A 27,483-nucleotide genomic window follows, 5' to 3' on the forward strand; every position below is an offset into this window, starting at 1 on the left:
AACAGACCAATGTCAGTAAATGGGCTAACAAAATGGCTACTGAGCTGGAGCAAGCTAAGATTCACATTATCATAAACCTACAAAATGTTTATATATTTATAAAAAGCACAACATGCACTATAAAACTAAAGTGTTAGTATCTTCCATGCCAGGAGCAAAGTAGTTCTGTATTTCATGAAAAGCAAGGATTCTGGCAAATAAAATTTGATGATGAATGTTCTAGGCTTTGCATTTTGAATTCATCCACAGACGGGTACAGATTGCTGAGACACCCATCTGCTATTTCATCACCACCTGAAGTGTTTCAGAGAGCCGATGCATCAACTACTAAGTATCATTACAATGCTATTAATATAACTGATGATATAATACTATGATGTCAGACCAAAGCACTACACAATGTGATACCGAGTTAATGAAAAGGCCAAAACTGAATAACTCAAGTTTAGTACATCTACAAAATCCAAGTTTCAAAGTTGTGATGTGTAGGTCACATCTTAACAACTGAAGTTTTGAAATTAGACATTGACAAAGAAAAAATAATAATGCAAATGCCTGCTCCAAGTGTGAGATTTCTTGAAGCAATGTAGTGTCTACTGAAATTTTACTCAAAACCTACAGTCACAGTTTGCCATTAAGGAAATTTATGAAACTATATATGGAATGCTAGTGTAGTACAGAAGAAGACAGTTTTGAAATGTACAAGATTTCCTAACTGAAATCCTTACTCTGATGTACTATTAAGTAAGCAGTTTAGCCAGATGCCAGGCAGAATGGAACTGGTGCAGTAAGTCTGCAAGAAGATAAACCAGTTGCTTATGGAGCAACAGCCTTTACAGAATATCACAGGAGGTACGCCCCAATACAGTAAGACCCATCTGCCGCAACATATGGATATGAAAAGTTCCATAAATATATTTATAAAAGAAAAGTACTGGCTGACGCACAACATAAACCACTACAGAGTTTAAACTGCAGAGAATGTTACAGAGACAACAGAAGCACACAGATGTAGAGGACATTTCACGAAAAGAGATGCATATAGCAGATGCATCGATTTTTACTTACCACACCGGCTAGATTTGCTTGGAGAAGAATGGGGACATGTATATTGACTGATACCTGCATATGAAGGAAGAGAGGCTTAGAAGGGTTTTTGGGAGTGAGAAGTCCAGAGATGAAAATATACTGAGATCTAGTAAAAAAATGTCTGGCCAAAAAAGAAGCATACTTTGAGAACAGACACATTTAGAAACCACATGCATGCCAAGTCTGATGTTCAAAGTAGATAAAATAATGTGGCCTAATTAGTTAAGGGAAAAAAAACATTAGCAAGAATACCTCAGACAATTTTTGGAATTATTAAATGTAAAAAAAAAAGTTTCTGATGTGTTGCACTGGCCAGAAATTGCAGTGTAAATTAAGCAACAGATATGAGACCATTCCAAGTAAAATATATATCTTAAAAACAATTTCAGAGAAATAAATTACTTGTGCAGTTCCAGGAAGGCCATGGAGGAAAATAACAGATAAACTTGCTTTCTGTGATTACTACTGAAGTTCCCCAAGGGTTGAAATTTTGGCAATTAATGTAATGGTCCCCATTCTCTGGAACAGGCTCCCCAGCCATGTGAAGCAGAGACAATCCCTACCCCTATTTAAGTGAAACCGTGACCAGTGGATGAGCAATCAGAAATTCACTCTGGGTCTAGCACCCATGTCCCTGATAGACAGAGGCAGACAGTAATGCCCAAACTAACATACCCCCTTAACCTCTAGAAACTTCCTAACATACCCCCTTCTAATAAATGCCCATGATATACAGGGGGCACAATCGGTTTGGATTGCATGGCTAGGCCTATAAATTCCTTAGTTGTCATTAGCCTAATATACAACTATGAACCTATGGTGTGATTAATGCATTTAAAAGCTGCTTTCCAAAGGAATCCTGATGTGATAATATCACTTAAGTTGTTCACAGCAGGCTAGTATAAAAATTCAAGAGAATATTTCCACATGCCCTGTAGTTCAAAATCAAGTAAAGAGAACTGTTCAAATTATGAGAGATTCATTAAAAAGCTTAAAACCTTTAATACTGACAGTTACATATACATGTGTGTGTGTGTGTGTGTGTGTGTATATATATATATATATATATATATATATAGAGAGAGAGAGAGAGAGAGATAAATAAAATCTTACTTTTGGTGGAGTACAATAATTTATTTTATTTGAAATGTGTTACATGGATTGTTCCAATGAGCCCATGGCCCATTTTCAGTGAAGATCCAGTGGCTGGAGGAGGCTAAAGCCCACACACAGAACAAGTAAATATATAAACAAATATAAACACGCAAGTACCAGTACAACAGTTTTCAGTAGTTAGGACATAAACAGGCAGTTTATACAGATAATGAATTAGGAGCACAGGCCATAACCCACTGCCTCAGAAGGCCTGCAAAGGCTATGGAATACTTAACACAAGATATTTTTTTTTCCTTTTGGTGGATACTACACTGGTGGGCAATTTGAATGTGCACACCTGCTAAGGTGACCTCATAACAAGCTTTGAAGGCATGGGTGAAATCTTCTTCTTCTTCTTTCGGCTTTTCCCAGTTAGGGGTCACCACAGCAGATCACCTGTCCACTCATGATTGGCAGTGGAGTTTTACAGTGTCGAGTTGCCAGCCCGGCACCCAACCTTCCACGGAAGGCACACACATGCATATACTCACGCCTAGGGCCAATTTAGAGTATCCAATCCACCTACAGCATGTCTTTGGGATGTAGGAGGAAACCGGAGCACCCGGAGGAAACCCACGCGACCACAGGGAGGACATGCAGACTCCGCACATAAGGCACCCCAGTCGAGGATCAAACCTGAGAACCTCTTGCTGTGAGGCGGCAACACTAACCACTGCACCACCGCGGCCACCCTTGCATGGGTGAAATCTACTTCTCTGATTTACATGAAGAAAGACTCACACAGCAGACATGACATACATGAATCTATGGTGTCCAACCTTGCAAGTAGCAAAGAAAACAGGTCTTAGAAATACATAAGCTCTGAGACAGAATATCAAGTGACAAGTTTAGATAAAGTATGAAAAGCATCTGGCTGGGAAAGTGCATGGCCACAGGGAGTTAAGTACAGATCAATCTAGCACAGCCTTGTCAAGCTGTTGCAAAATGTCGCAGTGGAAGGTATCAGATGCTGTTCCCAGGATGACTTGAGTTTACTGATGCTGTCTGAGGACAACAACTGAATTAAAAGTTGCATTTTAAGAAGTGGATGTGAGGGAACGTTTGAGGCAGTTACTAACACAATTTACCTTTTCACGGAAAAGAATTGGCAAACTGGTACTATATTTATAGACCTATATAGAGTTTGAAAATGTAAATCACAAATTCCTAAATAAGCTGGACACAATCAGCTTCAGTTCTAATACAGCCAACTGGTTTAAATGCCACTTTTCAAACAAAACCTTCAGATTACAGTAGGTAACCTCACTATGAGGCTACTTTTATTATTTCTATTATTTATCAACAACATAACCACAAAAATCTCTTCTTCCACATCACCTTTTATGCAGACAGCACAATTCTGCACAGAAATTGTTCTTCCTCAACGTCTGTACAAAAAGTCCTTCAAAAAGACTTCTCCAGCACCTGTAATTTAATGAATAAAAAATACACTGAGACTTAACATCTCCCAAACTACAACGTTATTCAGCATAAATCGAAAATGTTCTAAAATCAACTGTCTAAAAATAAAGACACCTAACAGTGGAACTATTAGCTTAGCAGGCCAACAGAAATTCCTGCCCGCATCCGAGACCCAATTTTAACATTCAAAAAGGGACAGAGGTTTAGAAGTGTTTCGGTAGGGAGATGTCCTGAGATAACACATCACACAGCCCACTGCATTTCCAAAGTGAGTATATGCAACTTAAAAGCCACCTACTCCATCTCAAACCACATTACCACGAAGACAGAAAAGCTCTTGCATTGAATGTTATTTTATCTTCCTCTATTTAGCTTACAGCACCATATACAAACCTGAAAAACACTGCACCACCCTGCAAAAAGCTAGCTGGCTACAAGTAAATGCACAATCTACCATACTACTATCTTCCTAACATTTAAAAGTGCATATAACTGCTTCTGTCCATCTCTCAAAAGCAACCTACAAAACAAATCCACATTACTTCCCAAGAGGGCAAGACAACAATATGCTCACTTTACTTCAGCCTCCACACTGGAAAGAAAAGCTTCATCAAAACTGTTCTAGCAAACTGGAACCACATTTCCCCTGACCCCAGAAGGACTGAAGAATAAACTGGTTTCAGGGGGAAAAAAATTCCTAGATCACCTAAACAACACCTAAAAGTGTAAAATCTCTATAGATAATGGCAAATCACCCTAAATCTTAGGTACATCTCTATCGTACAACCTTAACAAAACTTCTTCCTTTAAAGCATACCTTCAGATGACACTTTCTATACATAAAAATATAAAACAGGAACAGATGGTGGTCTCCCTTTGCTTAACAATAAATTGGAAAAGATGACTGCCCACTGCACGCTTTTATTTTTAATGCTTCTACTGTTCCAAGTTTTTAATTTCAGATTAATACTCACAGCTGTAAAACACTGTACATTTTATAAAATATATACAGTTTTCTTTAAAATCACTGTGTTACAAACAGTATACACATAGTATGCACTATAAACATTTATTTTTTACTAATTCATGTGCTATGTCAGCAAAATCTTTGTGCCCTTGCACCCTGGTCATGACTGAAAAGTGTCCTAATACAAGTTCGCCTTCCCAGTGAACAAAGCATAAATAAATATCTCTCTCCAAACAACGGAGCCATCCATAGATAGGACCAGGAGAGTTTCCTGCACCGGCAGAGACCTCAGTACCTGAAGCCATGTCATATCAGTCACTAAGGATGGATGATAATGAATTTTCTTTTCCATAAACTTTATGATGAAGTGTGCAAACTGGTGGGACGACAGTCTCCCATGCCATGGGAAGAAGACCGTATCCACAACTACACTCCCTTTAATTAAAGCACCAGGGATAATAGGTGGAAGACTGAGTTCTCCAGAATGGAATTCAAGTCAACATTCAAAGTGCCCCACCTATGGAAAACATGGAGCAAACACAGCTTCTGAACATGCAGTTTCAAGAAAGGACTGGAGGAGCAAGCTCACAGTACTCCAGCTCATCCATTTCACTTGAGGCACAAGTCACTGAGAGAGTAATGACCTTGGCTATGGCCTACTGACAGACAAGCAATACTTGCACAGAAATTACAACGTGGTTCCACCTTGCTTGTTTAGATACCACACAAAACACTAGTTGCCTGATTTACTCTGTAAACAGCTTTGTCTCTATACCCTTTAAGTAAAGAACAAATGCTCATAACTTCAGCTGTTTTATGCAAAGACCCACCCCCTCCATGGAGGACCACATCCCTAAACTGTGAGACAGCCCAGCCAAACGCCCTACCCCAGAGGCAAAAGATTACTCATCAGAATATGTAGTTGGTTGAGGTGTGAAATGCAAATCCAACAAAAGACTGGTGGGAAATGTCCATCCTGTCACACTCCAATAAAGAGGGTCTGATGACAAGCGTAAGTAATAGAGTACAAGGTGGTTCTTAAGCCACAGTGACCACATGGTTCATTGTAATACATCTTTCTTACTGGTTTTGGGAGGTTCCATAACTCTTTTTGGTATCCCCTTGCTATTACTTCTTAAATGTCTGTTTACTTGCATTTTGTTGAGACTGCTTTATTTATTTCTTTATTGACTGATTAATTTTTGTCAAAATTGGATGAGAGGTTACAGAATCACTTATAAATCTTTGAAGAGAAAGGCTGAATGATTCCCTTTATCAGCTTACCTCTTTCTTCACACTTTTTGATCACATCTGCAGCATAGGGGCAAAAACTTAATATTGATCCAAAGGAGAACTTAAAATCTCATTTTTATCATCTGGGAGATTCTAAGAATGCAGCCAGGCAAACTCCCTCAAAATAGTACCAGTGGCCACAGCCCTAGAGGAAGTATCAAGTGAGTAATACACAAACACTGTAAACAATAAATAGTGACTTGTACAATAAATCAGGTTTTTCCTCAAAAGAAGAAACGAAAGACAAAACAATCCTCATACTTTCACAATTACTCAAAATAAACTTTTAACATAGGAGCCTCATAATTCAAAATTCTGAAAAATCAAAGCTGCAGAATGATACACTTTTTCATCATACTTATTAATAACCTTCCCATCCTTAGCAGAAAGACCAGGACTGGAATTAACGAAATGTTTAGCAGCAGATGGGATTAATTAATTAAATAAAGCAATATCTGCTGGGTCAGGATTGGGAACCGTGTAAAAAAAACTTAAAAGACTGACAACCTTTATACATCCGGTCTTTTTAGGGGCAGCTGGCTGGCTATCAAGAAAACTGCAGGTAGTAACACACCCATTCTCCAAAGTAGACAGAACCTGAGAAATGAGTGAAGGTTCTGGAGATTCCTTCCAAAACAGTTCATAGCATTTTCTAAGGGAATGAGAAACCTGAATGTTCTCCCACTGAAAATATAGGCAAATTTTGAAAATAGTTTCAGATAAACCCTCCACAGTGAGAATCAGAAACTGTGCTCTCTCTGAAGTTTGAATCAGAAATCTGAGAAGAAAATCCTGTATCTGTTCCTTCATCTTCTTGTCCAGATTCAGAACCTTGAATCTCTTCAGGAAAAGAGGTAACCTGCTTTCTTTTACCAGAAACTACTTTCTAAGAAGGATCAATAATCTCAATTAAACCCTGAGGCAGACCCAGTAAACTACTCCTGTACAAGGAAATTTGAGGAGTTTTCTGTTTCTTTTTGACAAGAAAAATGGGGCTAACAGTGTTATATTAATGGCAACCGCAGCTTTCCTAGGGATAGGTACAACACTCTGATAAAATATGGATACCTCTTCTGTTTCCCATCCCAGGACTGACCAAAGTTGCTCTCCCCTATCCACTGTGGGGATGCAAACAGCCGCAGAGGATGTGGCTAATAACTGGTCCATAGTGGCTGTAGGTGCTACATCACAGACATCCATGGTAAAAGATGCATGGTCTGAGGTACAACTAATGGCCACAGCAGAGTCACCCATCTGCAGCTGAGGCAAATCGTTAGCATGCAAATGCTGTTTTCTTAACTTTTTCTTTTTGTGACTGGAAGATAGATGAACCTTGGGACCTACAGTATATGTTCCATGGTCAAGCCAAAAATGGTCCCTCACTTCCCTGGAAAACAAGCAGCAAATGCCAGTAAAAAGCATTTTAAAACCATTTGTCAGGCCCTAAAAGTAAAATAAACACAATTTCTACACAGAAAAAATTGTTTTACAAAGTACTTTAAACAACTTTTAACAGGACAGGGGAAAAAGAGCACTCTCGTTTAAAAGTACAGTGCAGTCCATTAAAACAAAGTCCTAGCTTTAAAATAATTTTCCGGAACAGGAAAGTGTTAAACAATTTCTTAAAATGGAATCCCAACCCAAAGGAAGCCTGTCTGCCCAGCAAAGGACAGCACAAGCCAGCCATTGATCATTAAAAGCCTCAGAAGAGCATACGCTTAGCAGCAGAAAAGATTTTAAGGGCTTGGTGTCCAAACTGGTCTTCTTCAGCTCAAGATGACTGAAGGCTTTGATGCAGGGAGGGTGCCCTGAAGCTTTGGAGCTGTCCAGGTGTTATATCCTTGGTAGGATATAATGAATATAGCTAAGACTTTTGCATCAGTGATCAGTATGATGAATATCTCTTCCCCAGGTAGACAGTAAATGTTGGAGGTGTGATTTGACAGAACTAGGTAACTGGGAACATTTTTGGGACTGTAATGATTTAGTAGATTTTAAAAATCCCCTATACAGAAATGATGGGGGAGCAAGTTGTAACTAAGGAAGTGATTTTTTTGAGCAGGGATGTGATTTGCCCAGACGCATTAAGGCCTGATACTGACTGCCAAAAAAGCAAATACTAGAAAATGGAATCAAATTCTAAACCAGCTGTATCTGAAGAGCTAAATATTGTTAAAGAGATGCAACAAATGGAGTTTGGATCTTTACAAAAGAGAAGGAGCAAATTACATGAGATCTTTAGAAAAGAGAATGAACAAATTACATAGAAAAAATGTAATTTGTGGGAACAATACATCCAGAATTACATTCATGAGAGGAATGAAATTTAAGAGAAGGCAGACATTTATGTAAAGTTGGAGTAAATGATAATTGTTACAAGGAAAGCATACATGTATACTACATGAATATATAAGAAATGATATGGTGGTTTTCTCTTACTGTATGTATATATGTATATATATATATATATATATATATATATATATATATATATATATATATATACCCAAGTCACTTTTTTAAATGGCATGTATAATAAAGATGTTTAGAAACAAACAAGCAAGCAAACTAAGAAAGACTATCTGCACCTAAAATCTACATCTCACTTTATCTTTGTGATAATTTTCTAAGCTGTGTTGAACTTGGAGAGCCATCCTCTCCAACTGACCAACAGGAACAAGAATGTCCAAGAATGTGTGATGCTTCTGTATCTCCCCAAGGACTAAGCAGAATGCTTCTTTTCCTTCTGCAGCTAGCTTGTGCTTAGAACAGAAATACAGTAGCAGATTAAGGATGTAAAACAATGGTAAACACATGCTCCCCCATCCCTCTGATACTGTGACCTGGCTATACTATCTAGCACACACCATTCTATAAGGTTTTAATATTTACATGCTTTCTGCCCCTTCTCTGGATGTCGTTCCCAAGCCATAGCTTAGATAATACTATCCACAATGGAGCTAACCAATCAAGGACAAGCAACAAGGAGTTGTACATCTGGGAAGTTTAAACAAAACTGCAGAACTTCGCACAAACGATCTGTGGCGTGTTTAAGCATGTAATTTAGAGATTAGCAGCAGTGAGCATATGTTTCCAAGGCAGAGTAAGCAATGGAAATTCCAAGGCAGGAGAAGCAGTGAGAACTGGGCGCTTCACTGCAGAGGCAGCAGTGGGAGTTCCAGGACTGGCAGGAGTAAGAATCACACATTTCACAGTAGGGGCAGAAGAGATGTTGCAGGATTATAATTGGGGGGCAGCTGCAGTATATTGCAGCTTTTCTGACAGCAGTGCATTGGTGCTTCAGTCTTTATACTAAACTGGAACGTGCTGTGATCAAGTCTGAGCTCTGGGATGGTCTGCAGCTTCTACACATATGTTTTTATTTCTCTCATCCTTGCAGGCAACCATCAGCAAGATACCATGAGTGCTCACATGCTTCCTCCTGTGCCCCTGAAGTGCCTAGTCATTCCCTGAAAAAAAATAACACTGACAAACTCAATGTGAAGCCTCAGATAAAAAGGCATGTGCCTTGCTGTCATTTAAGTCTTTCAAGACTCATCTCTGAAGTTGTCACAAACATGTTGCCCCTCGCCATTAAACTACACAAAGTTGGTCTGCGTTGCTAATTGCTATACCCTCATTACTTCAGTATAGTTTAACATACAACACTAACCTCTAACGTAATCAGTGTTCTTCTCATCAACTTAGCTGTACTGCATTTACTTTGGCTGAGAAACTTTCTAATGAAAATAAATAGTTTTGAGACAGGAGTCACTCAGTCTGCATTTCCAAACATAACATTATATGTGGAGGAGGCAACACAAACACAAAAAAAAAGCAGAAAGAAGACTAAGGAGTGTACTACTGCCTTTAATTTGCAATTTTAAAGGTACTCTGAAAATAATTATAAACAATGCCACAGAGCTGAAATGACAGCTTGCCACTGCCATGTGATCCCAAAGGTACCAGCCCAAAATGCAATTACTTTTTTTTTTTAAACTAGAATAACTCTGTTTCAAAGCAAAATATGAAAGAATACAATAACGGTTATTTTATCAAAAACAAAACTTAAAAATGAAAATAAATTATCAGGACCAATGTGAACATTAAATAAATCACATACAATGGGTAGCAACTGTTAGTTCTCATGGGACACAAGCTAAGAAGGTAGAAAAATACATTTTAATAAATGAACAGGAGAAACCAAGGCAAAGGCAAATGAGACTGGGAGTATATGCAGGCAATTCAATGAGACTCAACTGCTATGAATTAGTAAACATATTTGTTAACGTCTACATATTCCGAACATATGCAATAAATGTTGTTGGCCAGTTACTGGAATTATATGAGCCAACTACAAATACAAGTCCAATATAAGTACTGAGTGTTTTTTGAGAAAAGGCAGTGTAAGAAGGCACACTGGGATGCCTTTCAAAATGTTTTAGCGATAATCTTTGATTGGTGTGTAGCTAATGCAGGATTTACTCACATCTGGTAAGGTCTGATCACAAGGGCAAAGTTTGAGTGATTAAATAAAAGCCAACAGTAGATAAATTCTTTACTACTCGCACACACAAAAGTGGATTATTGCTGTTATACAATGACAATACTAAAGAAGAAAAAAAAAGTCTTATGTCCTTGTATAAAACGACAATACTGCTCTGTCTGTTGGCTTGGGGTATCCAAGATAAATACTGTCGCTGACTTTTTTAAGAAGTCTGCTATCTGATTTTCTGTGTAGAGTCCACATGGTCATGTAGTGTACCTCTGAAGTGCCTAGATTTTCCCAGATCATCCAGATGTTTGCCTCATACTTTTGCTGTGTTCTTTCTTAAAGATGTGGCTTTCTGACAAATCACTGAGGACTGAAGTCACTAAATGACTGACTGACATCTCTGTTTCTGAAAGTAAGAGGGTGTAAGGTATGCTGCAACACTGCTTGTAGGAGTCTGTCCAGCACTGAAATATATTGTATTATTCTGCTTTACAAAGCAGTTTACTAACATAAGAAAGTGTTTCCTCCTGTTTAAATTTTCAGCTTCGCTGCATGGAGAAGCTACCTTAATGGGACTTCTTCCTGTGGGTAGCACTCAATCTACAATAACCACATGGACTGGGCTGTTCAGTCAGCGTGCACACTTCTGAATATTAAATTAATGTCAATGTATAATTCTGAATACATAATATGCACACACTCAAAGAAAACAAATACTTGTATTAGTACCAAGAAAGTATATTGAGGACTGAAACTTGCAACAATATCTAATGAGCAATGTAAAATGAAGAGAATTGTTACATATAGAAATATAATGCAGATTTTAGTAAGCAAAAATAAAAATAAAAAAACGAGTCACCTAGGCAATAAATGTGTGGAAAAGCAACTTATTAAACAAACAGTGCTACTACAAGATAACAACGCCATAAAACATCATTGTCTTCATCAAAGTTATTCAAATGAAATAAAACTCACTTTATATACTCTAATGACACTACCAATTAACCAATCTTACATAGATAAGATTACCCTGACCAAACTTAAAGGCATATATCCAGTCATATGTATAGTTCTTAAAAAAAGCTTATTTTAACAACTCGCTAAGATGCTATAATCTTTAAAAATATGTATTGTGATATAAAACATCATTTAAAAAAGCAAACTTTTGGTTAAAATAAAATTTATACAAATTTCTTTAAAAAATTTTGAATTTGACAGGTTTATACATCCAAAATTAATAGTAGTTAAACCACTGCTGCCCTTTGTTTTAAAAAGGGACTATTGTGATGTAGTCATTTAAACCTGGCTTGCAACAAGCATTTAATTTCAGCTGCCATTTAGTTTCCCTAGCTTCTAGTTCTAATTCATCACCACCTCCCATAGGATTACTCTGTACTATGTCTATAACAAAAAATAAAAATCTCTTAAAATTAGGACATTCTAGGGTGTGTACATAAAGTGATTTGTTCATTTTTTTTTGTTTTATGTCCCTAAGGTGCTCAGTGATGCGATCATACAGTCTTCTTTTGATCTTCCCAATGTAAAACCTGGGCATGAGAAACATGTGGCTAAGTACACCACCATAGTGGTGTTACAGTTGCACCTGCCTGGGCACCCTATAGTAAGTTCAAAACTTTCTATCAAGATGCTAGTACCATAATTTATGTTTTTCCAAGTCTTGCAAGCACATTTGTGCATAAGGGACCTATGCTTGCTTTGTTTTTTGTCTCCACCCTCTAAGATGTTTTTAATATTCCGACCTCTACTATACACAACCTTAGGTTTGTGCCCTATCTTCTCTTTCATTTCATTGTCAAAATGCGTTTCCTAAATTCTGTTCACCAATTTTGGTGTTTCTATATTGTACTGTAATACCAGAACATTGGAATCTAACTTAGCTGTATTGGCTCTATTTATATTTAAACCTGATTTTAGAATGGGCATAAATGTTGCGTTTCTTTTCACCATGACTTCTCTCTTAACTTTCAAAAGTAAACTTGGGGATACCCTCTGTTCAAAATCATCCCAATTAATACATGCATCTCTTTATTAAATATTTCTTCCTCACTAGTGGGCCAGGATAGTCTATCCATTTGGCCCTTTATTATACCCTTCCTCTGGTGGAAAGGATGGCAACTGTTGTAATGTAACAGTATATTGGAATAGGTTTCCTTTCTATGAATAGTACTGGTTAAGGTATCCCCAGCAATATCCTTTGTCAACTGAATGACTAAAAAGTCAATCTTATTACAGTGCCATTTATATGTGAACTCAAGGAAGGTGGTTGTGCCAATGAGGTATTTTAAGAAGTCCTTCATCACATTTTCCTCTCCTCACCATAAAATTACTATATCGTCCAAAAATCTCATTTATAATACTAAGATGAGTCTTCGCTCCCATTCAAGGAGAACCAAATTCACAAAGCTCATGCCACATTTGGCCCCCAAAGCCACACCTGCTTCTTGATAAAATTCACCTTCAAAAATCATAAAACTGTTGGTCAAAACCACCTCCATGAGTCTAACCAATAAACTTACTTTAGACTGATCAATTAATTTACTGCCCATCAGGCTTTTCAGAAAGAATTCTAACTCTTCATTATGCGGAATTATTGAGAGAGTACAGTTTTGTACCTACCATAAATGTAGATGTTCGAGTGTTCACCCTTCTGCAGTCATCACACTTGGGTTATCCTGTCGTCAGGCGGTCCCACAGTCGGCCTGAGTTCCAAAGTCTTGGTCCGGCGTCGGTTGCTGTCACTTCTTCCCTGACGTCAGTGCGCCAGGGGTATATAAGAGGCAGCCGATGCCATTTTCTTCAGTTTTTTTTGCCCCAGATGTCAGGTGCCCTCCAATAGGAGGTCACTACATAGTATTAAAAAATAAAAGTGAAGCACAAACAAAGCATACTTCCAGCTAAAAGCAAATACACCACAAAGGTTGTAACAGATTTAAAGGCATATAAAGGTTTCAGCTAGATTAGAGGGGATGGAGGGAGGGTAACCTGGACTGCAGCAGGGTGAACACTCGAACATCTACATTTATGGTAGGTACAAAACTGTACTATGTTCATCGTGTTACCCTGCTGCAGTCATCACACTTGGGTTGAATCCCAAAGCTAAGGATGGGAGGTGGAATCAAACAGTGTTAGAAGAGGCTAGTAGGCCCTGCAAAACTGCAATGGCGAAACCAGCTCTAGTCTTAGAGTATAGCGGTAAGTGATAGTGTTTGGTGAAGGTGTGTACTGAACTCCAAGTTGCAGCTTCCAGAATATCCTTGGTCGGCACCCCCCTGAGGAAGGCTGTAGATGTAGCTGCTGCCCTGGTGGAGTGGGGCCTTATGCTAGCAGGAACTGGTTTTCCATGATGGGTGTAGCAAAAACGTATGCAATGTCCTATCCATTTTGAAATGGTCTGTTTTGAGATCGCCTTTCCTTGTGATGCTGTAGCATAGGATACAAAGAGCTGGTCAGATTTTCTGAAAGCCTTAGTTTTATCCAAGTAGTAATGTAGTTGTCTGTGAATGTCCAAGGAGTGCAGGAGTCTTTCATCTTTGTTCTGTGGATTTGGGAAAAAAGTGGGTAAATGGATGGTTTGATTTAGAGCCACACTGGTAACCACCTTTGGCATAAAGGAGGGGTTAGTTTGTAGAGAGACTGTCTTGATGAAAAATGAGGAAAGGCTCCACTGCCATTAGTGCCTGTAGCTCTGAGACACTTCTAGCTGAAGTAATTGCTAGCAGCAGGGCAGTTTTCCATGATATAAACTTTAAATCAGCTGAGAAAGCTGGCTCAAAAGGTGGAAGCGTAAGCTTTTCCAGAACAAAATTGAGGTCCCAAGTTGGCGTTGATGCTCTCCTGGGAGGCCTTATGTTTTTGGCCCCTCTGAGGTACTGCCTTAGGAGTGGATGTGAAAATAAGGGAGGATCCGTGTTGTAGTGAGCTGAAATAGCTGAGGCGTGGATTTTAATAGATGAAAAGGAAAGTCCTTTGTGTAACATCTCAGTTAAATATTGTTGAATCTGAGGTATGTCCGACTCAAGGGGATTTTGGCCTTTAGCTTGGTTCCAGGCGCCAAATCTTTTCCATTTGTCTGAGTAGGCTTTCCTGGTGCTGGGCCCCCTGTTCTCCAAAATGACATCCATAACAGCTTGTGAAAGAGGAGCTGGCTGGTTGTTTAGTTGATTTGCCATGCAGCCAGATTTAAGGTCTTGAGCTGGCTGTGTAGAATCTGACTGTCTTGCTGTGTGAGCAGATAAGGAATTTGTGGTAAAATCCATGGTGTTCCTTAGTAGTGGGTACCAGTGCTGGCGTGGCCAGTCTGGGGCAATGAGTATCATTTGTGGTCTCTCCAGTCTGACTTTCAGCAGCACCTTTGTTAGGAGGGGCAGTGGATGGAAGGCATATACTGTCAACATTTTCCAACTGAATGAGAGTGCGTCCACTTTCCAAGCTTGATGGTGGAATGTCCTTGTGCAAAATTTTGGTAGCTGAAAGTTTTGGGGGTTGGCAAATAGGTCTATATCTGGGCGCCCCCATTTTTGAGTTATCATTGCAAATACTTGTGGATACAGTTTCCACTTGTGGGGATCATGATGTTCCTGCTTAGGTCGTCTGCCGAAGTGCTCTTTCTTCCTGGCAGGAATTGTGCTTGTAATTGAACTTGGTAAGTCAGTGCTGTGTTCCACAAGGTCATTGCTTGCCTGCATAGAGGGTAGGAGTGTGCACCCCCTTGCTTGTTTATGTACCACATTACTGTGGTATTGTCTGTCCTTATAATAAGTTGTCCTGGATGTAAGAGGACCTTGAAGGCTGTCAGAGCATTCTGTACAGCTAGCATTTCTTTTTGATTGATGTGCAGATATCTTTGAGCTGCAGTCCATCTGCCTTGAACGCACTGTCCTGCCATGTGTGCCCCTCAGGCATAGTCCGATGCATCTGTTGTCATAGTTTGCCTGGCTGGGGGTAAGGTGAAAGGCTGACCCTTGTTGAGGTGACATGCCTATGACCACCATAGAAACTCCTGTTGAAGACAGGGAATGAGAGGTATCATTGTTTCCAAGTTGTGGCTGTGTTGAGTCCATATGCTTTTCAGGTACCATTGTAATTTCCTCATATGCAGTTTTGCAAATGGTATTAGTAGTATGCAAGATGCCATGAATCCCAAGGCCTGCAGAATTTTTCTTGCAGGGAGTTGGGTTTTTGTTGCCATTATTTTGAAGTATTGAGTTAGCTGTAGTTGCTTGTCTGGTGTGAGATAAGTCATCTGGGCCATAGTATTCAAGCTGGCACCCAGGAATGTCATGTTTTGTGAGGGCATTAGTTTTGATTTCTTTTCATTTACTGTGTACCCTAGGCAACTTAGAAGCTGTGTTTGACAAACGCCAGATGTTGTAAGAGAATGTCCTTGCTTTCTGCTTGGATGAGGCAGTCGTCCAGGTATGGGTATATTTGAATTCCTCTTTGTCTGTAGTATGCGATTACTGGTGCCAGGCATTTTGTGAAGACCCTGGGCAGAGTAGATAAGCCAAAGGGCAGTGTAGAGAATTGGTAATGGGTTGAACCTGCAATGAAATGGAGGTATCTTTTGCAATTTTGTTTGATAGGGACATGCAGGTATGCCTCCTTGACGTCCAACGTTATTAGCCAAGCCTTCTTGCCCAACATGGGAAGAAGCTGCTGTAGTGTTAGCATCTTGAATTTGGGTACTTGCAAGTAGGTGTTTAGAATTGAAAGGTCCAGAATGGGTCCCCATGCATTGTCCTTTCTGAGGACTAGAAAGAGCCTTGAGTAAAATCCTTGGCGTTGCTCCTTTGTAGGTACCAGTTGAATGGCTCTCATGTCCATGAGAGCTGCAATTTGTTTTTGTGCCTCTGCCCATTGGTTTTGCGGCAGGTTTGGCATTTCTTTTATCCTTGGCAAGGTGTGGAAATGGAATCTGCATCCTTGTGAGAGAATGTCTAGGACCCATTTGTCCTTTGTGATGATGTGCCAGTTGTCTGCAAAAAGTGCTAATTTTCCTCCCAAGGGAGCTGCCAAGAGAATTTTGCTTGGCAGTTTGAGGGTTAAGTCATTGTGTTTGTCTTCTAGTAGTTTGAGGCCTGTCTTCTCCTCCCTTCTGTGTTGCAGTGCACCATTGGCGAGGTTTGTAAGGGATTTGTGCTTGACCTCTGCCCCTTGGGCGTCTGTATTTACCCCTCTGTGGTCTGTCAGAAGCTGGAAAGGACCAAGTTTTTGTTGGCCAATTTCTACTGAAGCGAGGGGGTTGTACCTGTAAGAAATCTTTGACTGTCTGCATAGACTTTGCCTTATCCTCCATTTTTTTTTAAAACCTCTTCTGCTTTAACACCAAATAAGACATCCTGCTGTAAAGGTGCATCTAGTAATTTTGCTTTAACATGATCCGGCAGAGTCTGTTCCTTTAACCAAGCATGCCTACGTATGACAGACCCAGTAACAGCTGCTCTACAGGAAGCTTCCAAGGAATCAAATCCACATTGTAAAGTATCCAGTCCACCAAGAACACAAGCCCAAAAGTTCCTTAACGCGTTTTTATTATTTTGCACAGGTAAAAAGCAGCGTTTTGCACAACACAGTGTGGCTTCTTCAGAGGAATTTTTAAAAGAATACAAAAGAGTACCTTTTTTTTATAGGTTACTAATTACTTAATTAGTAAGCTTGATTAAAAAAGCTTAGTTAAAAAGACAGACACAATAACCTCGCCTGCTGTTACATTTACCCTTAGAATTGTATTCAAAGTGCAATAAACAATTGTTTTGCACATCAAAAGCATATGTTATGCACACTAAACACAATAAAACATGTAAATAGTCTAAAACAAAAAGTATATAATAACAATATATCAAGAAAATATATGGCTAAGCATGTATTTAATAACCCGGGCCATGCATTTTCGCTTTATGTACTGTCTATTAGAGGTGGTCCTACTTCCATTTTACTTGAAATCATGAATTGTTGTGGCAGCTAAAACTAGACTCTTTTTAATACGGGGGGCTAAAAGAAAGTTGTAATAGCCCCAGTGTTAAAGTATAAAGCATATCTGAGATGACATTCAGTAAATTGAAAATGTCTCTAATGAATACTCACCTATTTGGCTTGTCAGCTTCCAGTATTGTCAGTACTGCCTGTTTTACACACAAAAAAGCCTTTAATATAAACCATTTTGTGTATAGTCAGTATTTACATTTTCTATTTTATTTTAATGTATATGAACTAGTTAGTCAGATACATTATAGATTGCATTCTAGGCAGAGTAAGTCTGTGCAGTTAGTATTGTTGTAATTCCTAATTTTAGTTATTTGACCACTGTGTTTGTGGCGAAAAACGCTGCTTTTACCTGTAAAAAAATAAAAAAACGTTTAAGGAACTTTTTTTGGTGTGTTGGGTGGGTGGGAGCTTGTTCGCCCTTTTTTCTCTCTTTTTTGGTACATTGTAAAGTATGTTTGCCCACCTGTTCAGCTGCATGCAACAGATCCTGCATTTCCTTCAATTCAGACTGTTGAGAGCGTGTGCTCATTTTTTGTTTTAATTGAGACATTAGGAATTGCTGATATTTCAGCATGTGAAATTGACAATTTAATTCTCTCATAGCTAGAGTAGCTGAGGTGTAAATTTTCTTCCCCCACCTATCTAGTGCTCTGGAGTCCCTTTCAGAGGGCACAGGGTTTTTTGCCATAGAAGCCTTAGCCACTTTGGGACCCTGGGAGATTGTTTCTGGGTCAGCAACAGTGCTTTGGTAAAGGAATTTGTGTGAGTCAGGCACTCTATAATATCTGTCTGGTTTGGCTGGAGCAGGAGGCAGAGAATCTGGATTTACACAGGATTCTAAGTAAACATCATCCACAATGTCTAAAACTGAAGGGATAGCAAGTGGTATGTGCTGGGGAAGTAAAAGAAACTCTCGGAGCCTTTTCTTTGAGTCGGAGTAGTCCTGACCTTCCCAGTGGAAATGTTCCCTCATGGTATGTAAGGTTTCCCCAAAAGAATAATCTTCAGGGAGAGATGCTGAGGGAATGGAATCTTGAGCATCAGAATCTTCATAAGGGGGAAAGGAGTAATCCTGTTCCTCAGAGGAGTCTGAGGAAATAGAAACTTGATCAGAGGAGGCATAATCCTCCTCTTGTCTTGGCCTTTTGGCTGGGGGGGGGTTGGGAAACCCTGATCAGAGTAATCAAATCTTCAGCCATCTTAAGCATCTGTTTCTTAGGCATGGTGCCTTGAACTGGAGACTAATGTACAGTCTTTTTAGGTTTTAAAGGAGTCTTAAGCTTAGCATAAGATTTTATGGTGAGAGTAGTCGGTCTAAAGACACCTTCTGTAACTGAAGGTGTTTCCACAGCACCGGCTTCTCCTTCTGCAATGGTGTCGGTAGGGGCTAAAGAAAATGGCTGCGTCGGCCTAGTACTCCCTGCTTGAGAATCCGATGCGGTCTGGGGTTCCAATTCTGCGGTCATCAGGGGCTGCATAGGCGCCTCACTTAAAACCAGAGAACCAGCAACCGGCCCAGCAGAGGCCTCGGAATCTGGCTTGGATCTAGGCTGCCTGTCTTTATCTTTGCATTTTTTATGCACGCCGGTAGTCGGTTGCTCCGACGGCATAGTATAATTAAATTTCCTACCGAAGTAGTGTCGAGCGAAATCAAAGCGTCGCTTTATGGTTCGCTTATTGAACCTAGCACAAAACCGACAACCAGTGACGTTGTGGTCTGGGCCTAGGCAAGGTATACAATAAGAATGAAAGTCCTTATGAGGTATTTGCTTCCCACAAGAAATACAATTGTTAACTTTTTCTGACATCGGACTGAGGCAAGAAAAGGTTCCCCAACGGGGTACTTAGCTTTGAAGACTTCGGAATGAAACTCTATTTGAAAATCTCAGGTGTCGGCCAACCGGCACTTGCGAACTGCTTCTGCTTCGAGCACCGCACGGCAAGAAAGACTGAAGAAATTGGCGTTGGCTGCCTCTTATATACCCCTGGCGCACTGACGTCAGGGAAGAAGCGACAGCAACAGACACCGGACCAAGACTTTGGAACTCAGGCCGACTGCGGGACCGCCTGACGACAGGATAACCCAAGTGTGATGACTGCAGCATCAAGTTAATCACATTCACAGCTGGAAACAAAAATCCAAATTGCCTGTATTTATTTGTCTTAACAATTCTAAACAGTACCATGAATCTTTAAGAATATGTTGGGCCTCACTAAACTCACCCATTTGTCTACGTATGCTGCAACAGGTTCAGTTTTGGAACCTCTGGCTGCTACTATAGGACTAAATGGGGGGTTGTAAAAACTTTTGTGAATCTTTTGCTATTACAAAGATTACTGGTGTCCTTAGTCTTTCAACAATTAAAATGTTTTTCCCCAATTTCAATTTCATTTTGAACTAAGGCATCAAACAAGAAACTGTCAATCTTGGTGTATGCTCTGCTGACATTTCTTGAAGTTCTACTTTAAGTTGTACGGTAATTCAATATTTCAAACATTTTAGAACTGTAGTCTATATGGGACATAATGATAACCCCCCCTCCCTTGTCGGACTTCATTCCACGGTACATTATGGTTGCCTGCCAGCTCATTCAAATTAGTGACTTCGTCTCTAGTTAAGTTACTAGCATTATAGTCTCTGATTATTTTTTCTAAATTGTTCTTCACATAATTTCTCAAATATCGCTATTAATGGATGACTAGGGGGGATGAATGTGCTCTTACGTTTAACAACCAAGTTAAGTTATTGTCCACATTCAAATTGTTGTTTTTATCACCTGGGGAGGTGATGATGAATTAGAACTAGAAACTAAATGGCAGCTGAGATTAAATGCTTGTTGCAAGCCACGTTTAAATGACTACATCACAACAGGTCCCTTTTTAAAACAAAGGGCAGCAGTGGTTTAACTACTATTAATTTCGGATGTATAAACCTGACATATTCAACATTTTTCAAAGAAATGTGTATACATTTTATTTTAACTAAAGTTTGTTTTTTAAAATGTTTTATATCACAATACATATTTTTAAAGATTATAACATCTTAGTGAGTTGTAAAAATAAGCTTTTTTTTAAGAATTATGTATATGACGGGATATACGCCTTTAAGTTTGGTCAGGGTAATCTTATTATCTATGCAAGATTGGTTAATTGGTAGCGTCATTAGAGTATATAAAGTGAGTTTTATTTCATTTGAATAACTATGATGAAGACAATCATGTTTTATGGCAAAAGCGCTTAGTCGCCTTGTTGTAGTAGCACTGCTTGTTTCATAAATTGCTTTTCTATGCATTTACTGCCTATGTGGCTTGTTTTTTATTTTTGCTTACTAGCTACTGAGCCATTTGGTGACATTTCGTTTTACTTTATAATACAGATTGTGTTTAATACAAGCACAGACTCCTCCCTTGTTAGCAACCTAGAGGTACTTGCTTGCTGAAGAAGGAAATCCAGTCAGTGACATTTGACTAAGCTCTTGGTTGCTGAATGAACGTTATCAAGTCATAAAATGATTAACACCATGATGTTTACATTTTGTGTTGTGTAATGCCATGTGAATAGGTGGTTTTATACACCAGTTAATTTGTGCAGGATGGAAGTGAGCGGGTGAGCTGTACTTTGCCAGTTAACTAGTTACATCAGCTGCAAGTGAACGGATGACCTATGCATTCAGTAGTTATTCAGTTTACTGTCTGTGTAAATAGTGCTAAAAATCCTGTCACTGTGATTGAATGGCTGTTAATATGATTTAGTGAATGGGCGACCTGTAGATCGCATCCTAACTGGAGAACATTGTCCAGCAGGGTGTCAATCTACAGGTAATGCCCACTGAAAAACAAGCTTGACAATTCATGGCAGCGTATCAAGGTGCTGTGGAGCTCGGACTGAAAAAAAAAACTAACAGCTACCATTATTTTACACTTGCTAAGTGGCACTTTTGCTGTTTAGCGAGTGTAAAATAAAATAAAAAGTGTGTGTGTGTTTCTGTGTGAAACTGTATGCGTGTATGAGTGTGAGACAGATCGGTTGAGCTACTCTTTTACACTTGTTAAGCAGCGCTTTTGCTGTTTAGCAAGTGTACAATAAATAAATAAATAAAATAGAAAAAAAGTGTGTGCGTGTGTGTGTGTGTGTGTGTCTATGTATGTATGTGTTTATGTTTCTGTCTGTGTATGTGACTGACTGCATGCATGAAAGCAGAAGAAACTGTGTGTGTGTGAGTGAGAGAGACTGAGTGAAGAATGAAAGTGATCCGTGGCAACAGCAGCAAAGTGGTTTGTGTACCAACTGGCCTCTTAGCTCAACATATCTGGATACCTCTCAACTATCAAGATTTTTGCAGAATGTACAGATTTTTGCCTCATACTTTTGGTCTGGTTTTCCATCAAATGGCTAAGGACTGACGTCACTAAATAATGACCCACATTTGACTTTCAGACTTCATAAAAAAATGCATTGTACCACAAAACCTATTCTAGCAACTTTTAAGTTTATCAGAGCAATATTTAAACTCTGTCCCTATTTTTAGGTCTTTGTCCAGATATCTTGTGCTAAGAAGTCGAGAAGTATGCTGGATAAACCTATAATAAACAGGAGAGAAAGGCTCAAAATAATAACATGTTTTAAATGTTGCTGTTATGACTTCACAGCATTACATGAATATTACGATTGGTGTTAGCATGCATTTTCTAAGGCAGAGGTGTGTGTGGGGCGACTAAGAGAGATTGACCAGTGGCGGCAGCAACAGTAAAAAGGTTTGCATACCTTTCGACTTTTCAGTGGAAGAGATCTGAATTAAGCCAAAAATAAAGAGGGAACAAAGGCTCAAAGATATGAACAGAATTTAATTGCTGCTCTTATAAAATTACAAACTTGCTTAAACAACAGGATTTGTGATAGCATGCATTTTTTGAAGGAAATAAAACTAAACCTCAAATGTATGTCATTATTTAGTGACATCAATCTCCAGTGACAGGTGACAAACCAGACGTATTAGGAGTAAAGAACCTAAAAATAAAGTAAATCATAGGATTACAGGAGATTACTAGGCTACCGAACAGGAGGTAATTTTAAGCCTAGTCGTTTCAACCCAAAGTAAAACTGGGTCTATATTAAATCAGTGAACATTTAAAAAAACGAGCGCTGATTTATCGACCCCATCTAAGCGAAAGCTTACAATCCTGAACACTTAGAACAGCAATTTTTTTCCCAGAGAAAAAAATCGCTGTTTCAAAAAAAACCCAAAACTTTAAAACATTACATAAAGTGGGGGGCTACACCACTCACACCCCCACACCCCCCTGCTAAATATACCAACTCTGAGATCGCACTACAGTGACAAAAATGGCAAAATAACGAAGGCGGCCAAGCGATTTCTTTCCCAGGGAAAGAATTTGCTTATATGCCATTTCGGTATTTTGCCGTTTTGTGCTTTCAAGTTCGATCAAGACGCATTCAAAAGAATGCGTCTTCGATCATATAATAGGGAACCGTAAAACCGTAGAAGTACTAGTGAATACCCAAGACTGCATTTAGTGATGACTGTCCAGGAGGGTTGAGGGTACTATCCCCAGTAAGAATTTATGGTGACCCATCCATTCGTCCAGGTTCCTCTTGAAAAGTGTCATTGAGGTGCTCTGAAATGGTAGCCTGTTCCAAAGACGTGGCAATCATTGGGAGACTAATCTGTCCCTCCAGCATGTCCTATTTAAGCTGCAGGCCATATTTAAGTCCCTGGAATGGGTAGCCACAGATCCATTTGATTTATGAATATGCAGTTAGTTCATTAGGTTTAGGTCTTGGATTGCTCTGTAGCCATGCATAAGTCTCCCCTAACAAGCCTATGTGATACAGGGTATAGTGATAGGGACTTTAGTTGCTCCATGTAAGGCATATGCTGGAGGCCCTTGATCTTCTTTGTAAACTTTCGAGGTCTCTCTAATTGCTGCAGGTGCTTAGTACTGTACATACCCCAATGGGGTGTTATGCTCAATTATGGGCTGAATAAGTGCCAAGTACAGGGGAGTTATAACTTCTTTTGCTCTCGAGGCGATGCCTTTACTAATCAAGTGACCTACGTGCAAAGCTTTCCTTACAATGGAAGACACGTTGTGGTCGAAGCTAAGGTCACGGTGACTTGTGCTGCTCAATAAAAGTACCTTTAAATAAGATCTGCTTGTAACCCTGGGACAGGTAGCAAACACCATCAGTTGTGCTCATGTGTCTAGCATTGGATTTCAGTTTCTCAAAGACCACTGCAGCTTAAAAGATGCAAATGGAAAATGCAAAGTCTGCAGCTATAACTATCAAGTGAGGACAGACACAATGACACAAAGCTGAACAAATTGTTTATTACCATCTGCTCCCATTCCAACACAAACAGCATTTAAAATGCATGTTAAACATATAGGATTTGTTGACAGGTGTAGACTGGAGGGGGGGAAATCAAATGAAGATGTATTTTCTGACTAGTGCTATTCTGCAACGGCAAATACATTAAGATCTAATATATTAGTCTATTTCTAATTATCTCATTTTCTGACACGCATAAAACTCAGTGAGGTGTAACATTTTGTCAACTTAATTCTTGCTCTCACTATACCTGTGTTTTTGTGCTTTTCACTCTGTTCTGCTCTGTAACAACATTTAATTCCAATATTGGCAACAAAAATTAATTTTAAAAAATTTTGCAAGAGCAAAAATAAACATTTCTACTATGCACTGCAATACTGAAGTGAATCTGACATCCAGATATTATCTGATGTTTGTCCTCCTACCTGAGAATGCATACTGAATCTGAAAATATTTTTTCTCCACAAGGAGGACTCATAGGTAAGCTAACGACCACTGAGGCCCTTAAAGGCCTAGTCGTGTAACCAAAATGACAACCACAAATTTGATTTATAGGAGGTGATTTATGGACTGCCTCTGTCCATCAGAGACACAGGACTCAGACGAGGGGTAAAATTCCAATTACCCATCCATTGGTCCAAGTTGTGCTTAAATAGAGATAGGGAGGAACTCTGCTTCACATGGATGGGAAGCCTGTTCCAGAGAATCTGAATTTTCTGAGAAACATATCTGTCTCTCCAACACGTCCTATTTATGTTACAAGCAAAATTTAGGTCTTTCAGTCTAGTAGTATTGATGGCGTTTGCTTCATGGATGTGTAAAAGATTCATTACATCAAGGTCCAAGAATGCCTTGTACACCAGGCAAAGATCACCTCTCAGCATTCTGTACGATACCTAGCACACACAGTGCTTTCAGGCAATCAGCACAGGATACTGCGTTTACTCCCCGAATTCTTTTTGTAAAGAACCTTTGTGGAAGTTCTAGTTGCTGCATGTGTCTGGTCAAGTGCATACCGAAGGGGGCATTATACTTTATGATGGACTTGATGAAGGCAGAGTACATTATGCTGACCTCTCTGGGCCTAGATTCCATGCCCTTGCTTATAAGTTGAGCAACACAGAAGGATTTTCTTACTATCTTGGGCACATGTTGGTTGAATGCTAGGCTACTATTTACACGCGTTCCCAGATCCCTGATTAGTGAACCAACTTTTAAGGGTGTTTTATTGATGACATAGTTACCCTGGGTGGCAGACTTTCCAAAAGGTACTTTAATGCATTTCTTCATACAGAGTTTTAAGCCATGGCTTTGTCACCAAGCATTTGCATGCATCAAACCTTCCTGAAGGGTGTTCTTGTCTCGGAGGGATTCAATAACTGCTCCCACTTTGCAACCATCTGTGAATTTTGGTTAGCCAGAGGCCTTTGACATTGTCTTTCTCAGATGAAACGTAGATGCTAAAGAGGGGTTGGCTTAGCACAAAGCCCTGATGGACTCCACTAGTAACCGGCATCTTTGTGGAAGTGGTTTCACTGATTCTAACCTCCTTGGTCCTATCAGTGAGACAGTCACAGACTGACAGTGACCTAATTAGCCCACTTCTTTGACTATTTACTTTGATGAGAGAACATTTATCTTTTTCTATATCCTGTTTGATCTGGGATGCCACCAGGGCTGTTTGTTTCTGGGGCTATTCCTGGGCTTCTATTAGGTACAGCAGTCCATGTTGAACAGAGTTTCTGAGAGCAATTCAGCATAGGCAGGATATGGAGGGGCACTGAATTTTGACAAACCATCACATAACAATGGGCAATTTGTCTTAGAACAGTTCCTAACTCTTAAGGGTTTTTATGGGATTATGGAGTTGATTTTAATTTTGAAGGAGACACCTTTATGGTCAAACCTCATCAGGGAGGATAAGACCTTGGGGGGAGTAGCGTTCTCCCATATTTGTGAGTACAAGGTCCAGTATATGTTGGAACCTCTAATAGGCACATTCAATATTTGGTCAAGGATGTTTGTATTTACAAAGTTTATGAATCTCTCTGTGAATCCTATACAGTCTCAAATCTATAGACACAATCTATAGAATGGTAATTAAAGTCTCCCATAAGTAGGGTGTTAGGATGCATAGTAAGTGTCGCCAGTAGGTCCAAGTGTGTATTCTGAGCTTTTTGGGACATGGAGGGTTCCCTATTGCTGGCTGGGATATGGTACAAGATTTTGTCTATGGTGATCTGCACATGGAGGAATCCCAGCACGGTATCCTATTTGACCACCCTTGAGACATGCTTGTTATTGATGTATATTGACACTGCCACCTTTAGCCCTTGTCTGTACAGCTACTGGTTTATGGAAGGCACTGAAACCTTGCACTACAAGGGTACTCTGTGCCACTTAAACCATGCCTCAGTAATTGCACTGATGTCAATATTCTCAAGTGTGAGTAGGGCTAGGAGAGAGTGTAGGTTTTTTTTTTTCTTTAGGTTCCTGGCGTTGAGAAGTAACACCTACAGCAGGGTTGTCAAATTCATTTACCCCAGAAAGCTACATTTCATCAGAGTATACAGTACAATGGCCAGCTAATTATCAGATCGAGACCACTTTTTAGGGGGGTAATGTAATAACAGTAGTAATAATAATAATAATAAAGAAAGGTCAATTTAGCCAAGAAAAACAATCTATTTACCTTAATTCCTGGTACTACTGCTCGCAGAAACTTGGCACCTCTTGGGCTGCACAAGTCCATCAATGTTTGGCACTAAGGATTGAGCAGTGTCTGCCTTCAGTGTTGAGTTGAGATGTTCAGTAGTAAGTTGAGACCGGAGTAAAGACTTGTTCAAGTTCATCACAGAAAAGAGGTGTTCTCAGATATAGGTATTGCCGAACATTGACATAGTCTGAGGCCGAACATTTAATTTGGGGATATGTCGGCCCAACATACTGATAAAATCTGCCAATATCAACACTCTCAACTCTGAATTACAATGGAGCTCGATTAGTTCTAACTGAAACAGTTCTGGTACCTTATCAGCACCAACAGAGAAAAGGCTGTGGAAAACAGAAAAATCCTTCTCAAGGTTTTTAAAAGTCTGCAAATCTTTCTCCAACTCGCTTACTAACTTGGAAATCTTGGTGCAGTACTTCTCTGTGTTGATAACACCATGAAACTGTGCGCCTTGCAGGGGACTTCAGAGTTGGAAAGAGTGCAGTATTACTTGCTGCTAGTTGGCGTTCAAAAGGTTAAGCTTCAACTCAAAGGCACAAATATAGTCATGTAAATCTGTCACCAATTTAATCTGACCTTGCAGGCTTGTATTCAGGTAATGCAAATGATCTACCATGAAAGCTAGATCTTGAACCCATTCATTGCTTTTCAGTTCCTGCACATCCCTTCCTTTCTCATGCATAAACCTCTGTATTTCACTTCTTAATTCATATGTGCTTCAGCACAACTCCTCGGCTTAACCAACAAACATCAGTGTGATACGGCAGACCGTGAATGTGAATTTCCTCTAATAAGCTGTTTTACTGTTTGTCGTTCAGACATTGCGTGCGTATGAAGTTCACTACCTTGATAACATTCATGACATGATCCATCTTTAATGTTTTACTACAAAGCACTTCTCTGTGAATTAAGCAATGGACACTGTGAATTTGATGGTCTGAGTTCATAGCCAGTAGTTTTTCCTTTAATTTTGTT

General features: G+C 39.4%; 1 protein-coding gene across 2 annotated transcripts in view; it reads right to left on the reverse strand.

Annotated features, from left to right (window-relative positions):
• The window catches only part of ATG5 (autophagy related 5), a 1,857,662-nt gene that overhangs the window by 522,719 nt on the left and 1,307,460 nt on the right, over window positions 1-27,483 (reverse strand). Inside the window, exon 7 of one of the 2 annotated variants that reach the window (XM_044065232.1) lies at window positions 1,069-1,122. The exons of the other annotated variant lie outside the window; for it this stretch is intronic. Coding sequence (XP_043921167.1) covers window positions 1,069-1,122 — 54 coding nt within the window. The remainder of the gene's footprint in view (window positions 1-1,068; window positions 1,123-27,483) is intronic. 2 annotated transcript variants of the gene reach the window in all.

Source organism: Protopterus annectens, chromosome 1.part0 (assembly GCF_019279795.1).
Source record: "Protopterus annectens isolate FY-2018-M chromosome 1.part0, PAN1.0, whole genome shotgun sequence".
Taxonomy (NCBI): domain Eukaryota; kingdom Metazoa; phylum Chordata; order Ceratodontiformes; family Protopteridae; genus Protopterus; species Protopterus annectens.